The 18,869-nt window shown below is 42.6% G+C and overlaps 1 protein-coding gene across 1 annotated transcript in view; it reads right to left on the reverse strand.

The window, feature by feature from the left end:
* Positions 1-18,869, reverse strand: part of nrxn2 (neurexin 2) — a 630,539-nt gene that overhangs the window by 331,280 nt on the left and 280,390 nt on the right. Inside the window, exons 12-13 of the mRNA XM_022752210.1 lie at positions 1,895-2,014; positions 102-483 (exon numbers count right to left, since the gene is read on the reverse strand). Coding sequence (XP_022607931.1) covers positions 102-483; positions 1,895-2,014 — 502 coding nt within the window. The remainder of the gene's footprint in view (positions 1-101; positions 484-1,894; positions 2,015-18,869) is intronic.

The raw sequence follows: 18,869 nt of genomic DNA on the forward strand, positions 1-18,869 counted from the left end.
TCGTGACTTTGTGATGACACAACAAAACAGTCATCGCTCTCAGCAATGCGACTAAACAACCTTTCCTGTCAATCAGTTAACTGAAATTACATGGAACTCACCCCTTCACCAGTTCCACAACGATGAAGTCGCTGCCGTCCCCAGAGTTGAAAAGCATCAGGCCGTCGGGCGTGGTGGTTTTGAACTGAAAGAAGAGGTGCATGGAGGCATAAGCTTGTAACGTGGCTAACGCTAAGTAGCTGCCTTTCATTCGAAACGTCACCGGATCGGCGATGATGTGGCGCATGCCGAAGCGGGCGTTCAGCTCGCAGTAGGAGATGTCCCCATTTTTACACTGGTCTAGATATGGCAGCCCATTGAAGGTCAAGCCCTGGAGGTGGCCAATGAAGTTTGAGGGCACCACGGATATGAAGCGGCGCTCGGTCATGATGCCTGTCTCTATGTTGTGGAACTCGAGACGCGTGTGGGCACCGGTCATCTGGCCTGAAACGTTGGAGGATACAGAAAAAAGAGCATTAACTTAGAACACAAGCGGTAATACATAAATTGCAGCACAGTAAGGCATCCTGGGAAAACGTTTAGGATTATGTCACATTATAACATTGTGACAGGATTATAACCATTCTCAGCAGATAAATCCCATATGTTTTAAAGAAGAATAAATATGATATAATATTACTAATAAACTTCTCCAGTTTTATAATTTCTATGGAAACAGTATGTCAAACTCAAATTTTAATAATGGAAAAGCCATGGTAATATTATAATGCATTCTTAATGCATTTAACCTTTAATGCAATGCTATAGTACATTAAACTGTAATTTATGGTGTCTGCTACACTAATTTAGCAATAAATACATATTATATGGTTCTGGCATCTCTTTACTATGCTTACATTACTTGGCTAAACAGTGTGCGTGCAGCATATGGTTTTATTGCATAGGTTCACAAAGGTTCAGTCTATTTTTTTAACCTGCTGTGAAGGATAATATACAAACATAATATTGCAGAAAATCTTTTGTTTGCGCTCTACATGCCACAATTTATATAGTGTTTACTGGGCGATGTTGAGTAATGAGCTTGGCAAACTGCCTTCCCTGCTGATGCCCGGCCAGCCTTGCCAAGACTCCCTGGGCAATTCCTCCTTTTTCCTTCCCCATGAACCAGTTTGTGAACCAGTTGGAACTTCACAGGGTCATTCCTTGCTCCTGGCCTCAGCGTGCCTACTCTCTTTCCTTCGTCTAGTTTACACCTTTTTCCTCACCTCTTTCTTCATTCTTTGCCCTGCCATCCTTTTCTGCCCGAGGCCACAATACAGTGAGTGCCTGTGACTCCACCTCATCTCTTGACCTTTCATCTTTTCTCTGCTATTTTCTTAGTAGTTGGCTGAACCTTTTCCTCCGTGCTTTGTACACAGCTGCTCAGCTGCAGTTGTTATATGCTTGAAAAGCCTCTTCCCCTTAATTTCTCTTCTGTGCTCAGTCTAAATTGCATAGTTTCTTCTTTCACTTTCTTCATATGAATGTATGGATTCACTACTGTTGCAACCAGCTTGTTCACAATTTGTTTTTTAATATGTGACGTACTGTGGGTAAGATCGTGTTCCACTTATCTTAATTTCAACATTATTATGACTTCTGTCGTTAAACACTTTTTTTTTAAAGCTGTTACCAGTCTCCCTCAATATCAGTTTAATTAGCTAATGACTCTTTATTGTCATAATTAGTCAGTTTCCTCTTTTAAATGAGTCAACTTTCTCAAGGTGGATTCATTTAATTTGGGGCTATTACATGGGGATTTTGGAGTACACAACCATCCTCACAAGTCACTATGATGACATTCACTGCTTCTCACCCAACGAATCAATCCCTCTGTGTCCCAAACACGACTAACCTTCCACTGTGACGTTATCCACAGACAGTTGCAGGCTCTTTCCTCTTCGCACCACCTTCACCGTGTGCCACTCGTTGTCGTTTAGCTTCTGCCCCGCGAACAGTATCTCAGGTCCTTTGCCTGTGGTAGGAGGGGGGGGGGATTCAAATCACAAACAGCACAGCGGGAACGGTGTGTGCGTCTACTCACGCACCAACACACAGACACACAGTTCACACATGGTAGGTGACAGAGCTACAGGAGAAAATCTGCATGTTTGCAAAACACATTCACACTATGGATTCTCCCAGTATACTGGGAATGAAAGGAATCAAATATGTGGCCTGACAGACTGTAAAATCGAATGTCTTCTCGAAAGCTCACAGCGTTGCGGCGGGATGTCATCAAAGACAGTAGGACAAATAAGTCATAACCAGCTGAGGAAGTAGATTAGAACAGGCAGCCAACGACGGCTGGAGATGCTCTGTTACAAGCATTTTATGAAGTCGTGTTCTGCTTTCACAGAGCATTTCATGTCTTAGTTCAGCACATGGATGATTCTCTCAACACGTCCTGCAAGTGGGGGAGTTGATGGGTGAGACTAGATGGTTTAACTGCTCATCCCCCCAAACCGCTCCCCTCTCTTAATTCTTCTCCTCTCCCAGTTCCACCGCTTGCCTCTCGTGCTGCTGTTTTGCCGCTGCCACTGAAAGAAGACAGTTTGATGCAACGGCATATGGTGTTGCAGAAATGCTTATTAGAGCCATAGTTACATAAGCATCTTTTCAAAATGGGGAACAGGCTATTTATATCCCGCCATGACATAGCCTTATTACACCAACATTAGAACAAATTGTTGGCGTGAGGGAGTGACAGCGGGAGAAACAGTGTGGATTTTGATTAAGACAGTAGTTATAAATACCTCGTTATATGCACCATGATGAGTTGATGGGATTTAGTCAAGGTAGTGGCTATCTGAGCTGTGTCAAAGTTTGTTTAAGGGTTCAAAATAGATAAAACATGAGAGGGGATGTACGGCAACTAAAGGGAAATCATCCCTCACACAGCTTAGGCACAGCGTCATGACACCAAGGTGAAGGTGATCGGCGAGCACAGACAGGAAGGAGGATTCTGTAAACAACAAAATAATGAGAGGAGACGTCCACCCTATTGGCAACAGGGGAGACTGAAATAGCAGAATGCTAGAGGAGACCAGTCGCTTCCATTAAAAAGGCTATTTGTAAGTTTTCTCTGCCAGGGAATGTGGATTCTTGCCAGGAGCAGGTGGTGTCGATTGTCGCTTCACAATAGCATCAGTCATCTTTGTGTTTACAAGACGAGAGGTTATAATACGCCCTCTGAGCAGCGCTACGACTTCAGGGCAGATTGGAGGCTAAAGTGAGTCACTATCGCTAGGGCTAGCTGGTTAGCGTGCTAACTTCAGTGGAAGAAAAGAAGTGATAGCAGCAAGAGTTACAGTGACATTTTGGGTTATTTCACATGGAGTTGCATCTCCAGCGTGCACTGTATTACTCCGCAGATCAGCTGTTTGCGTCAGCCAGAGCTAAGCGTAGGTGCACTTGTGCGTATTAATATGGATGTTCACAGTTGAAAAAATGTAGTTCCAAAGGAAAGGGCTGTTTGACGGCAGGATAAAGTGGTGAAAATATTCAAAATAAAGCGTACACCTCAACTGATGTTAGTTTTTTTTTCTGTGGGCATGTTTATTAAATGGTTAAAACATGTTTTTGCAGATGGCCCCGTCCACAGCAGCACATCACTCAGCTTCTGTGCCGGTCTCCTGGCCGCTCCTCTAAACTGGGAGTTCACTGATCCAAATCTATGGCAGATAATACACCAACTATCACTCATACAACTCCACGTCAAATAACCCGAACTATCACTTTAACTTGGGCGTCACTTTCCACTGCTGATCACAGCTGTGAATGAAGTTTGATGCTGAACTCTCAACATTTCTTCTAGACTGGTGAGTAAAAAGCTGTTAATGCTACCGCTGGCGATGTAGCAATAGCAATACTTACACATAGCTCTTTTAAGCCACCTCCTGTACTCTCTGTGTTTTTAGGCAGCTCTGGAGTGGAGCTAGGGCCATTGTGTCACTGTGGCTGGTAAATAAAGAAACTGTGACATCAAAAGACCCTGCCTTTCTCACACCATTAGCACTGATGATTTGTTTATTATAGATCTAATATTAGAAATCCCTCTCCACTTCCAGGGTCAGTGGCTCTTTCCCGACTGGCTGGCCGCCTGGAGCCTGAGTGTATTATACAAGGTGCTCAAGTGGATGATATAGTACAGACGGGTGAAACATGATTGTCCCCTTCCCAGTTGTGTGTGAAATTTAGTTTAGAGTAAAAAAAAGAAAAAAAGAAAAAAGGTCCCATCAATTGATGGCCCCGCCTGGCAAGAACACACACATGGCCCACTGGAGAATTGTTTTCCTATTTACTCCCGTTATTTTTTTTTTTTATTATATTGGGTTTTTTCATGGGCTTTTTGTCTTCAGCCACATGAAATTGGATAGAGAGACTTTTGATCACACCATGTGTGAAGTAAATATAAAGGAAAATGCTGCTATATTGCTGCAAAGAGAGAAAGAGTGTATGAAAGTTGCCAGCAGCTGATACAAAGATAGATAGGAGGACAGGGTGGAAATGTGAAAACAGATGATGGCAAAAAAAAAAGATAACCAAAAAAACTAAAGAAACAAGGTGCAACAGAGTGGCAGCAGCAGAGTCAGTTGGCTGATGTAAGATTGTAAAAGTTAGAGGAGTCTAGTGCAGCACAAATGAATGGGAATGGCTACCCTTTAGAATAGAGTCCATGTAATATTTATTTGGCTTGGCTACTATAGGCCACAGGAGATCAAGGACCACTGCTTCACACATAGCTGGAGCCATTTGGCCATAATACCACTAACAATGAGGGGGCAAAAGATATATATGCTGCTCTGGCTGGGCTGGCAGAGCAACAAAAAGCTGCGGCCAGAAGGTGGGAAAAGTGCAGCCAAGGAGCCATAAGGCTGCAGGGGCAAAGTACGATGCCCAGTAACGACAACACTTCAGGAAACGCACAGGAAGGGTTGCAGTCACACTCAATCACAAGTATGACTATAAAATTAAAACACTTTAACTTAGAAAATTTGACATATTGGTGTATTGGCTTAATGCCCAGATCATAATGCCAGCAGCGTTATTTAAAAGCAATGACAGCCTCAAAACCACATACTGATGAAGCACCTGGTGTTGGCTCAGTGTGGTATATTGCTGACAGTGAAGTGAAGCTTCATTTCACTGCTCAGGTAACACAGGAAACAAGAAAGCTGGGAGTTAGTGGTCCCGGGTTAAATGAGCCGCTAAGCCTTTAATGCAGCCAGTGGCAGAGAAAAGTACTCAATGCTAGAAAAACAAAGGAGGGGACGCAGGGCTCATTAATAAAAAGAGCAGGCGATTATTAAAATGCAATTAATTCTTATCCTGCCACTTGTGCCCTCTCACTTTTGTCTTAGAGAACGACGGGGCAAAGGACTGCGATTGTGTGCGCAGCAGCTTCCTCTTTCGCCACCACTGCGTCTCTTTTGCGTCTCTCAGCTTGTCACTTTCCTTGCACTTTCCTTGCACTTTCTAAATATGTCCCACGCAAGATGAAGAGATGCCAAAGAGATTTCTGAGCTGGTGTAAAAATAGCCGGGGCTGTGGATTATTTTCATTGACTGTGTCAGCACACCATAAATGAGAGGTGTGATGTTTGCGGGTTGTTGCTTAATTACCAGCAGTCATCCATCACTGGTTGCTGTGTTCTCTCTGTAAACAACCTTGATTAATGCAATCGGATCAATGAAACACAAGCCGTCAGCCAATAGCTGCTGGTTGTTGCCATCAGTCTCTATTCAGGCTGCTGAGTACTAGAGCACAGTTGTATAATTATCATGTCTAAACACCAATCAAAACAATTTGAGAGAGTGAAGCTGATCATCAGTGTGCAGTGGGCAATAATGACAGCATTTCTACCACAACAATCAGGAGATTCAAGAGAAATGTTTGTTTTCTCCGACTGTGCAAAAGTGGCACAGAGCTCCAGATGTCTCTCAGGCCGCTGATGAAAATGTGTACACTCATAAGTCTGAGAAGCATCTGGCAAACCGAATAAGTTGCCAAGCACAATTAATTATCTCATTCCTGTTCACCACAGACATTGCAGCTTTAAGCTCCAACATCAACTAACAATGCTAAAACACTGCTGTGAGGCATGTTTCATTTTGTTTCTTTTTTGCATTCTGCATGAAACCAGAGCTCCGTGTGGTCTAGCTCACATCCCCACTGTCACTCAGGATCATCCCTGACTGATGCTGGCCACACAGCAGACCCAGCAAGCTTCCCTGACATGGCTGTTACGCTAACGAGCGTGCCAAAGTCTGATGCGGGCCAGAGGGCTCGAGGCTGGCCAAAGAGGAACGGTCACTGCTAGCCAATGCAGTGTCTAAAACAACACCAACACAGCATGATAAGGCCACAGGCAGTCCCTGGCAAGTCAGGCTGCTGGTGCAACAGTAGACGACAGCAGAACCGGCAGTGAGTCATGCAGTCATACATGAGGACGAGCCACTGAAACCGGACGTTTGTCAGGGTCTCTCAAGCATATGTATTTATACAGTGTTGGGATTGTAGGAGTCAGGGGTAACTGCAGGGTGTGTCAGCAAGTCAGCGGGTCAAAGTTTGCTATGAGGGATTGAATGAGATGAGCTAACCAGACAGTTTATACCCCAGTCCACTCAGTCGCACTAAAGCCCATTCAGCGATGTTGAGGAAAAAACTACTTTATGTTAAAATGCCACTGGGATTAGGATTTAGATCAGAGGTAGAAATACATTTATGTACATTAAGACATCAGCGTAGTGTTGGAAAACCTCCAATCAGCCATCACGGAACAAAATAAATTTAACACTCGACAGAGAAAATCTTTTATCAGAACAATGCCGTGCCCTGAATATGCCACTTTGCCTTTTTTCATCTCAACACTGACTCAACCAAACAGAGGAACCTGAGCTACTATGTTAGTCGACTTCCATAACAGCAGATCCCCTTTTTACTACGGCGTCAAATTCTTTTTTACAATGTTTGACAGAACCTGCCACCCTCAAGTATGAGATGCAGCGGTGAAAGCCAGTTCAGGCTCTGTAATTCAAATTCCCCGGAAGAGAACATAATGATGAGCAGCTAGCACTCGGGATTTCTGAGGTCACGGGTTTCCATGAATCTACGCACACTTGCCCATCCACACGCACGCACACACACTTACAAGGACCCATGGGAAGAAAGAAAGTATAACAGTGGACTGCAGTCCAATTAAAATGGGCTCAAGAAAGATCCACACTCCCCAGAGTTTCATTCTCAGCTCAGTAGCCCCACTCTGAGGAAAGAGGGAGGATGCTGATATAGTCCTGAGAGAATGAGACACCGAGGAGGGGGGAGGGAGGGAGGGAGAGAGAGGGAGAGGGAGGGAGAGAGAGAGAGAGAGAGAGAGAGAGAGAGAGAGAGAGAGATGGAAAGAGAGGGAGAGAAAGCAGAGAATGCAGAGATGAGGGTGGATACCAGATGATTGAAATGGATTTTTCATGCAGAGCAACAGAGGAGGTTAAAAACAGAACCAAAGAGACTAAATGCTGGCCAGGGGCCTGTAATACTTGGCTTCTTTGTGGATTCATATGGAAAAGTGGGGGACAGAACAAAAAAAAAAAAAGAAAAAAAAAAGATGTCTCCATAAAATCCCTGCTTAGCAAGACAGACAGATGCTGTAATCACAGTGGGAATATGTGCATGTGTAGAATGAGTGTAGAACTTATTTATGTTCATGATTAGCATTTCACTACCAGGTGACCTCAGGCAGCCCCCTGTTGTGCACCCATCTGTGAAGGCACATTGTAAACACACTGTCGTTCACACTCACACACACACACGTACACGTATACACACACACACACACACACACACAGGTGCATACAGCTTTAAATATATGTAAAGAGGATATACACTCTGTTAATTAAAACTGAAAGCACAGGATATATCTTGCAGCATTGCTATGTCGCGTGCTGAATAGTGGCACTGCCATGGGAATCAATCATCAGTTATTTTTTTGAGCACTGTATGTCTTTGTTAGACAGTGACATATATAGACAGACTGGAAATGCAGAGAGAGAATAGGGGAATGACATGCAGCAAATGCTTTGGCCGGCTGGGAGTCGAACTGGAGACTCACTGCTGAGGATATACATGTGCCCTAACCATCAGGTCACCACAATGACAATTCTGAAAAACTAGTTTAACCTTCATTCATGTCTGAATTACTTTAAACATAAAACTCATTAAAAGAGGAAAAAATCCAACTAAATGCAGAATAAGAGTTATCTAAAACAAAGTTTGGCTTTTTTGGATTGACACTGACAAAACAGATTTCATTTCACTGACTGCACTACATTGCCAAACATTAAAGCAATTCTGTGTAATGTTGTAATGCTATAAAAATATACTAAAATAAGACATAAAATTTGAACATGATAATCCAAAACAAAAACCAGCAATCACTAATCCATTGATTAGTGTTTTTCTTTTCTTGCTTTTAAAGTTACCAAAGACTAAAAAATAACTTTAGCATCTACTGAACAGACAATATCAAACCAACCTCACATGTAGATGGAAAAAGCAATAACAGATGCATTATATTAATTTTTTTCAGTGGAAAAGTAGCAATAAATCAATAATGATAAATATATTTTATCAATATCTCTTGGTGGTGTGTTATTGTCTGTGTCCAGCTAATCATACATGATGAATGAAATGTAGAGTGCCAATACACAAACATTTTAACATCTGGTGTTAAAAGCTGGATCTTCATGTAACAGAGACACTTCAGGTATGAAGCAGGGAGGTGGTGGGCGGTTCTTAGGTGTACTGTAGGTACAGTAGGCTATGAACTGAGACTACGTGGCTTTCTAGCTTCCTACATTTGTGGGAGGTCTGTCTTTATGTGTGTATGTTTGTGTGTGTGTGTGTGTGTGTGTGTGTGTGTGTATGAGAAAGAGTGTAAGAGCTGCTCTTCCGTTCAACCTTGCAGAGGAGAGGAGTACATGCTGCGCGCACAATAGATACATCTCCCACACACAAACATGCTGCTCTGCTTTCCTGCCATGCAAAAAGACCTAATTGGACCATTGGGGGTCTGAGTGTGTGTGTGTGTGTGTGTGTGTGTGTGTGTGTGTGTGTGTGTGTGTGTGTGTGTGTGTGTGTGTGTGGACAGATAAAGAGAATGAAACCATTTTGAAAAAGGTGCTGTTCAAATTTTTATTTAGGTCTTAGATTATAGCATTGGTGATGGCGAGTATGGGGAAAGAGAGTCTAATGCGATGCCTGTGTGTGTGTGTGTGTGTGTGTGTGTGTGTGTTAGTAACAGAAAGTGAGAGCCAAAAGACAAAGAGAGAGAGATGCAGCGTCAGCATGGCCGCTTTCCCGGCCAAGAAACTGGCACAGGAACACAATGGGATGGCTCGATGACACGTTTGTGTGTGAAAGTGTGTGTATGGGCAGGTGATTTTGAGGACAATATCTACAGCATGTGAATGTGTGTGTTTGTTATACTTGTACTGTATATCACAATTTTTATAAAAACATATTGAGCTTCGAGGGCTTATTCTTTGGATTTACATCTCTTTTTTTTTTTAAATGTCTGTTTGGGTGTGTGAATGTGAGGAGTGTGTGTTGCAGTTTATGTGCCAACCTCATGCCCCCTCTCTCCTCTGCCATCTGTGCTCCTGGCATGGCTCCTTAGTGTTGGTAATGAAGAGGAACGCCCCCACCTCCCTCACACACACACTCTCTCTCTCTCTTTCTCTCTTCGTGTCACCTCCTTGTCAGTCCCTCAATCCTCTCCTCCCTCAACACAACCTCTTTGCTCTCACATGACTCTCTCTGCACTGCCTACAAACACACTCCTTTTATACACACACACAAATTCACAAACAGCTGATCGGCCCCAGGTATCTCTGCTTTTCAAACACCCTCCTGAACTGTATCTCCTCTGAATCCGCTTGACTTGCTATTGATTTTTTTTTTAAACAGAGCCTCACAGCATGTTGCCTCTTAAGTTCAAATGGCTGAGCGTTCTCCTCCCACCCAAATGAACAAATCCTATAAATACTGCAAATCTCACTACTGTACTGAAAGGGACCCCTGAAGTCTTCTGAAACACACACTGATTAGCAACCCCATTTTAAAATGACACTTATTTTTTACAAATATTCACACATGTGCCAAGTGGTTTAGCGTGTAATTGAGGACAGGATTCCACTATCACAGACAAATTTTCCAACATCGGAATAAAATCATGACAGTTTTGCAAGAGTTGCGGTGCACTCCCATCGTCTAGATGGTTTGGTGTAAGGTCTGAGCTGCTTTTATTTCAGCTCTATGTTGCATTAAAATCAAATACGTTTAATATTATCATACGTTTTCAGTCTTGGCTGATGCAGGTAGTGACGTTCAATGACATGAACACTGTCAGCTTCTCCAGCACCAAACAGGACTTTAGTCTTTTAGTCTTCTCATGTGTGGTAGGCATCAGCTGCTACATTTCCAATCCCACCATAACAATGATAACTTCTATATATCTGACCTTAACTCTTCCATTTTGAACCCATTGTGCCTAAAACTAACCTCAGTCAGAGAAAACACACATCATATCGCACCAGTGGTGTGTGGTAAGCTTTACAGATATGCAAGCAGAGCTGAGACCTCCCCCAAACTCAGTATGCTATTCAGCTGATTACTGCAACAATGTCAAAAAATGGACCAGACTGAAACATACCTTCTCATGCAAGTAGCAGCAGCAAATCTCTCTTAAACTCAGGCTCTGTCCCGTCTCATGGTTTAGTGCAGCCTGTCTTTCCTGTGCTGAAAATCTCTCTGCTGTATGTTGCTGCTCTCTGTGTAGACATCTTCACCTTTCTGCTTCCTGGCTGAACAAGTATTAGGATTATTCTTCTGAGTTGACAGTAAAAATATCCAATGTGCAGTATGGAGGAAAAATGTCTAAAAGTCACCTAGGCCTATATGAAAAACATTTACCATTAACTGACAAGGACACCCTCCAGTGACAATGCAGAATCCTGCATTTACCTGGCTCACCTTTCCTGTCTCACAGTCTGGACAGTAGTTGCGAAGCACAGGGAACATACGGCCAATTCGGTATTGAGGGGTTGTGGTTCAAACTGAAGTTGTTGCACAAACAGCGTAAAGTGCACAAACAGCGTAAAGTGCACATACACCGCGCTAAATGTTCGGAGCTATAATGTTTACTGCTAACTAACTAGCTAACTAGCCAACTCTGCTCCGGTTGCCGGCATGACCGCTTTCTTTCTCTCTCGTCCGCTACGCACACAACCTATGTAGCGAGCTACTCCTGAAAGCAACCGTATTACTTGTGTAACAATATTTTTTGTTGTTGTTGTGAGTTGTTTTTCCACATGCAAGTGTTGCCGCTTACCTTGCAGGTTTTGTTTGTACACACGTCTGCGCATGTATAATGCGTGCAACATCATGGTGGTAGAAGCTTGACACGCTGTAGCCCTTTCCAACGGGACACGGTCACACCCACGATAATTACATAAACGATAGTTAAAACAACTGGAAAACAATAATTGTTCAATAATTAATTAGCCCTAATTATGCCCCAGTTAGTTCTGACCAAGTAATTTGATAGGACCAGAGGTATTCCGTGAGTGCTGATATAGACAACAACAGAACTGGGACTTTTAACTACGTGTATCACTCCGCTTCACAGGTGTTCCATTGACCATTAATTAGCGTTACATTAAGGGTCGTTATCTATCTTATATTGTAACAAACTTTGCAAAGATGAATACATTTCCAGATATAACATTTGAATTAATTTATATATGGTCGTCAGAAGAGGATGAAGGGAAGGAAAGAGGCCTGGATACTTCAGCGTAGCTAAATAATGGAGGGATAAACAAACAAATCATAATCTGTTGTTAATTATTATTGTTAACGAATATATAGAACTGTTGTATAAAAGCAATATCTAACAAGAGGGAGTGATGCACTGTATATCAGCACGGCTGTGATTCGGTCGTAGGTATGACTTGCTTAACTGACACGATATTTTTATTCAAATTTTATCATCTTGAAACACAGCCTTTAGCACTTGTTAAATATACTGTATACTTCAGCATATAGTAGCTGCATTCACTGTGAACACAGGAAGGAACGACTTGCCTAATAAGTATGTATTTGAAAATATGTCACCTCCAAAACGTGGCCTCTGACATTCACACTTGCAGCCCCACTGCCAGAACCCACACATAATAACACAGTCATTGTCCTACAGCACCCCACCTACAGTACCCACCTCTATCCCATGATGTAATGACAAAGAGAAGCCAGTTGGCATCATTGTGAGGAATACATCCTGTTTTGTAACACTGTAAAACTGCATCATTGAAAATGTTCATATTCAAATATTAGTTTTTTTTAGACTCGTTTTCTTTTTTTTAAATAACATTGATTTAGTTGTCATTAAGCCAAAAGCAGAACTCCATTAAAACAGCAGTCTTAATGATACTTTCATCAACATGATGTGAAAAACATATTTGCATAATTAAGACTTAGACCAGCCTTCAACTGTAGGTGAACTACTCCGCAGCTTGTAAGGTGGACAGCTTATCCATTTTTCATGAGTGTATTTGCTCTCCTACTCTCCACTGACAACAAACACACCCTCACACTCCATCACACCCTTGTTTATGCTCTGGACTGTTCTGAGGGCAGAGGTTCAGGGGATTTTTTGGATGCCATGCCTCGCCAAACCCCAGGTCCAATGCCCTTTTCCTCATGCTTGCCTCCAATGAGCTCTCCCTTGTGCCAGCTCGGGGCCTGGAGCAGATGGGTCGGTTCAGCATGGCATCACACCAGCCGACACAGTGGCATGTCAAACAGGCGGTCACAGGCCCGAGCATGCCAAGCACAGCCATACTGTACTGCCATATGGGAATAATGTGTGCTGAGAACACATTGGATAGGCAGACAGAGTTGGATGAATGTCCTGATTTCCCCTCAAATCTGAATAAATAGATACAAAATATCAGAGTATATATGAGCAAGTCTGAAACTACACACAAACACACACACACACACACACACACACACACACACACACACACACACACACAACAAAGACTTTTTAAGAGACTGTAGTCAAGGCCTCAAACATGAATGCTGCAAGCACTTTTGCACACACACACACACACACACACACACACACACACACACACACACACACACACACACACACAATCCTCTCTACTCAACTGATGATATACCTGGCTTCAAATGCACACTGTGCACTCACACACTTCCCATCACAATCACACACAATCCAATAAAGGACATGGACATGCACACACACACACACACACACACACACACACACACACACACACACACACACACACACACACACACACACACACAAACCTGTACTCCACTCACCAGCTCTGGCACTCGCTCTCATTCATACACACACACACACACACACACACACACACACACACACACACACACACACACACCCCCTCCCCTGTCCTCCGCAGACAGTGATGATGGCCTGTGTTTGGGAGGTTAATGGCGGTTTGCTCCTCATAACCTTCACACTTGATTACTCCAGTCGACTGCTGTCTGGACGACAAGGCCACAACTCCGGGACACCGAAGCCCTCCCTGGCGCCGTTCTCATATGCTAACCACGGTCATTAGAAATGTTAATGAGAGATTGAGTACGCCGTGTGCAAAATGGTATGTGTCAAATCCCTTATGAGATGCAAACAGGACTTCGAGCTAAATGGCAAAGTGTCCATGTGGTATTTGTTATATTCCCCAAAATAAAGCACAGCAATGGGAATGATTTATCACTGCATTCAAGAAACAAACAAAGAAGCAAACATATATTTTGACAGGTGTGAGAGCAGAACATAGTTCCAAACTGACTGAGAAGTATGCAGGTCACATGTTTATTCATTCAGTTTTAAGTGATTCAGTGTGGGCTTTTCACTGCATATGATCATTGTCTGATTTCCATTTGAAAGCGAGCTAATGTTCTGCTCCGTGGCTCATTTAGGGGAATTAATATAAACCGTAGGAAATGACATTCCCAACTGTACTGTTGCAGTTTATATCACAGGTGCTACACTTTCAAACACTGTGTGAAATAACATGCGCACCATTGTGGCTCGGTTGGTGGCACGAAAGCAGCGCGAACAGTGTATGCAAACAAATCTTTCTGTCTTAATTTGTCGAATTCAGCGGCGGAGGTGTTAAAATGAAATGGAACTGATGTTAACGGTTAAATAGTCCCTGTAATATTTCACTAGTCAAGTAAGGAAGACTATGTCCTTGTGCATGCCCTCTTAGTCACAAGCACCGTCTCTTGCTATCTCTGCCCTCCACCAGCTCCTTCTTGACTTCATCCAGTCACAACCTGACACGCTGGCCTTTAGCCAATCACTTGTAAGCTGTCACACCAAAAGTGTCTCTCTCTCTCTCTCTCTCTCTCTCTCTCTCTCTCTCTCTCTGCTGTCACTTCAGAACCGGGAACATTTGGTGACCCACCTCCACCCCTTCACCACCTCAACCACAGATGCCTGTCCATCTCCAAAATCAAAACATCCAATCAGAAATTTCCCTTTCATGAAGACATTCCCATCCTCAAGCTCCATTCCTCATTACCACCGCCAGTGTCTAAGCCCCTGGGCGAAGTTTCCTCTAACTGGAAGGACCTTAAACCTATGCACCACTTTCCCTGGTGATCTGCTTCCTGCTGGGGTCTAAGCTGCAAAGTCTATTTCTTCTGTTCCTCATATTAGTCTCTCCTGATTGAAATACATGTTGAAACAAATACCATAAATGTACCGGTGAGCAGTAACAGAGAACATGCAATCTCTAACCCTAACCAATCAGTATAATACAAGCAATTCAAACAGATATGTGGAAATGAAGGTTGGATGTGCGTAACTATGAAACCCACATATTGATATTGTAAATTAAAAGAAATCACATAATAGCCTCCAATATATTTTCTCAGTTCTTACAGGAACACGGCTCGAAAGGATAAACTAAGTGAATAGAATGTTCTGGAATAATGCTTTTCAGAGAAAGCATTAATGCTGATAGTGTTTCCTTGCGGTATAATGCTTCCCTCTTACACACGACCCAAACCAGCAGGCTGCAGGGTTTATTCATCACGCTGTAGCCTCTTTGGCTTGTTCCTGTAAAAAACCTTGGAATCTCAGCTATTAAAGATGTGGGTTATTGATGGCGAGTAGAATAACATTTTTTATGAAGTCCTGGTTTATACATGTAGTGCAATCTCCTGCCTGCTTTGTAATGCAGAAATATAATGACCTCTACATAAATTCACATTTAATGATAATCTCCTCATGCAGAAGGAAACATTGTATAATTTGTTAACTTTAGGAACAACACACTGTTGATGAGCCAGTCAGGAGATGTAGGAGAGATGGCAGATATCATATACACTTATAACAGTGTGTATGCTCAGCTAAATGCCACTGGTATGACTCCAGCATGATGGGTCTTGATACTGAACTTGAACTGTACCAGTTGAAATGAACATTGTGGACAGATATGATACAGCTTCATGACATATTATAATGTGGCTGGTATGTGAATGTGTGTGAGTACGGTCACAGATGGCACTGCAGACGTCTTATGACAGGGCTTCATCGTCTGAAAAATATTTGCATTTTTATGTGAACGGAATAAGTTCATCAAATTTTTGTTATGAAAATAAACGTCCCTGGACGTAGGACGCACAAAAAAAACCTTACGTTTTCTACTGAAGTGTCGCACTTCAGGGCCTGGTACCTGGTAGAGCGCTTACCATCAAGGCTTAGTCCTAACCGCAGTGGCCCGGGCTCGAACCTGACCGGTGGCCCTTTGCTGCCTGTCTCTCTCTGAATGTATCTAGAATAAAGGCATTAAAAGCCAGAAAAAATAACCTTAAAAAAAAAAAAAAAAAGTATGGCACTTAAGGTTTAATTTCTCCTTAGCTGAGTTACAGAGGTAGCTTTTGTTTTTTCCTTACTTTGGTCGCTAAGGTCTTTTGTGCAACAGTTTAACTGACTTTAAGTGATTCCTTAAGTATAAGACTAAGATATGGAGAAAACCTTAAATACTTAAGTGAGCATTTTAAGGAAACCTTAAGGAGAAGACTACAAGGTGTTTTGTGCAACTGGCCCCAGCATTCAGTGATGTCTTGGGGATCTTAGGGGAGCATGTAGAACAGGTTTAACCTTCTCTCAGTCAAAGCTCTTTCTCTCTGGTTTATTCATCATAGTGCATTTTTCATACTTGCCATGCTTGCATTTACTTTAATCAGCTCAGTGTCTATTTCTGACAGTTTTTTTTTATTTAAACACAGTTTGTTCTGCAAGGTTGCAGATAAAGTTAGATGATAAGGTGAAGGTGAACACAATGTGCCCACATTCTGGAGGTGGCTTCTTGATATACTTCAGTCTTTTGAAACTAACACAGCGTTCCTGGCATTAAAAAAACCTTTATTTTGTTTACAAGGAATTTAACAGGCTCACTGCTAGAGTTGAAAAGTGCTTGTTTTTTTTTCTCGAAATGAAGGACAGTCCTTCAGAAAATAGGTATAATACATGTGTCAGGCCTTTTATGTAAAAAATGGATCAGACTGGAAGGTCTGCAGGTGATTCTGAATTATTCGTGTTCTTGTGATTGTCTAGTAAAGTCTGGTGTCCCTTTGATTAGATAACCACACTTCCTTTCAAAGCCCTGTGATAAAGGAGTATGAACATGCCGCTGTATGCTCTTAATTAACTTAAATTGTATTAATTACAGCCACAGGCACATAATTTGAATCAGGTCTCGGTTGAAAATATCTGTGAATATTATAAAGTATTTATACAATGGATAAGTCATGGTATGCACAGACAAACACACATTTCTCATTTGGGGAATCAATAATTTTAATAAACACTTTTCTTCTGCTTTTGTATCTAATATTGACTTTGCTTAAATAAATCTAATGCCTGCTACTACAGAAACTACAGGAGGAAAGCACAAAAATACATTTAAAATGATGCAGATGCACATAAGAATAGCGGTTTTCAGTGTATTATGATGCCATGCACAGTACAATTGGGTTATTGTTCATTGGTTTCAATGATATTACACCTTTTTATTTTTTCTAATGGTAAGAAGTCCTAATAGATTTGTGTAACTCAGTGGTGACAATAACGGCTCCCTGCAACCGAGAAAACTGAGCTGTTTCTTATACGTGTGGCTACAATTGAATTTTCGGAGGTAAGACTATGTAAATGATGCCTTATCTAGAGACCCAGGGGTGCTATTTCATGATTCATGACCAGTAACTCTGTTAACTGCCTTCATTGACTTTCAGATTCGGAAGTGTCTTGTTTAAAAATGAGCCGAGGAATGGCTAAATTGCAAAGTGTGTTTTTGGCTGGACCACATAGTCTGTATATACTATATAGACATTTAATGTGTGTGTCTGGATGCAGTTTTTTCCCATGCAGACAGGATTGCAGCATCATTCACCAAATGGTTATTATCATTATATACAAATATCATGTGTGGGAATGGGAGTAGAAATGTCTTTTCTACTGTGGCGGAATGTAGGTCTATGAGACGGCTGAGGGTTGTTCAGCGGGGGCAAGTGACCCATGTGGACTTGTTATTTTTCTGTAAAAGCAAATGCAGATAGCAGCAATAGTTACATAAGGCTGCAGAAGTTAATATGGTTTCTATGGCAAGAGACAGGATTTACTTTGCTCTTCAGAGTTATCAGGATAAGACCTCCTTTGACGATAATGCCATTTGGCTCCTATCTTAAGATATCATATTTTCTATCTCAAAGGAGTGCAGGCCTATCGCTGCACATCTAATGAAAAGCTGGGTGTGTTTGTGTGCATGTGCGTGTACAAAGCGTTCTTGCACGTGCGCCTTTTAAATGGCAGTCGTCTGCTTGCAGCTGAAATGCTGTGCTGAAAATGAAAGATACGAGCAGATAACGCAGTAAAAACGCATGGGGATGTCTATATCAAGACCCTCTTCCATCTATCACTCTTTTCCCACTTCCCACTCCTCGTTTTAGTGTTTCTCCCGACTATATTTCCACCACCCCACCACCCCCATGCACCATTTTCACTATTCTAACCTACATTTCTCCACCTTTAATCTATCAAGTCCTGCCCCCCTGTTAAGTAGCTCTCTTTGTTCTTCTCTGTGTGAGAAGAGGTGTATTTCTGGGAGAGGAACGGAGGGGCTCTATGTGTGTGGGTGCATGGGAGGTATTGAATAGTGGGGGGGGTTGGGGGTTTTGGCAGTCAGTTGAGGACACCGTCACATGCTGACACGACAGCAGAACAGCCCCCATGCGGCCACATCCAAAACAACTCTAGCACGGTGCTGCATCACGAACAGTGGGCCAGAAAAAAAAAAGAGGGAGGTGGTCGAGAGTGTGTAAGAGTGTGAAAGTGTGTGTGGGTGAGTGTGTGTGGCTGTAATGGGATTGTGAGTGTGTATGGCTATAATGACAAGGGAGGGGTCGATGAAAGAAGAGGAATAAGAAGAAGGGAGGGGAGCGGCAAACAGATTATGACCCCCAGCCATGATTATCTACGCCTGCCGCTCTGACCCCCCGTGCCAATTACAGAGATAAGGCTGTGCCTGTGTGCGTGTGCATGTGCGTGTGTGTGTGCATGAGTGTGCCTACTTTCTTTTCTCTGAAGCAAAATGTGTGTGTGATGCTTGCTCGCACACAGACATTTGTATTCATTGCCTGCTATCAGGGGCCACACACTTTCTCTTTCCCACTGTTCTCGCCCCTGTGCGGGAGGGGCGCTC

The sequence above is a fragment of the Seriola dumerili genome, unplaced genomic scaffold (assembly GCF_002260705.1).
Source record: "Seriola dumerili isolate Sdu_G_001 unplaced genomic scaffold, Sdu_1.0 BDQW01000167.1, whole genome shotgun sequence".
Classification (NCBI taxonomy): domain Eukaryota; kingdom Metazoa; phylum Chordata; class Actinopteri; order Carangiformes; family Carangidae; genus Seriola; species Seriola dumerili.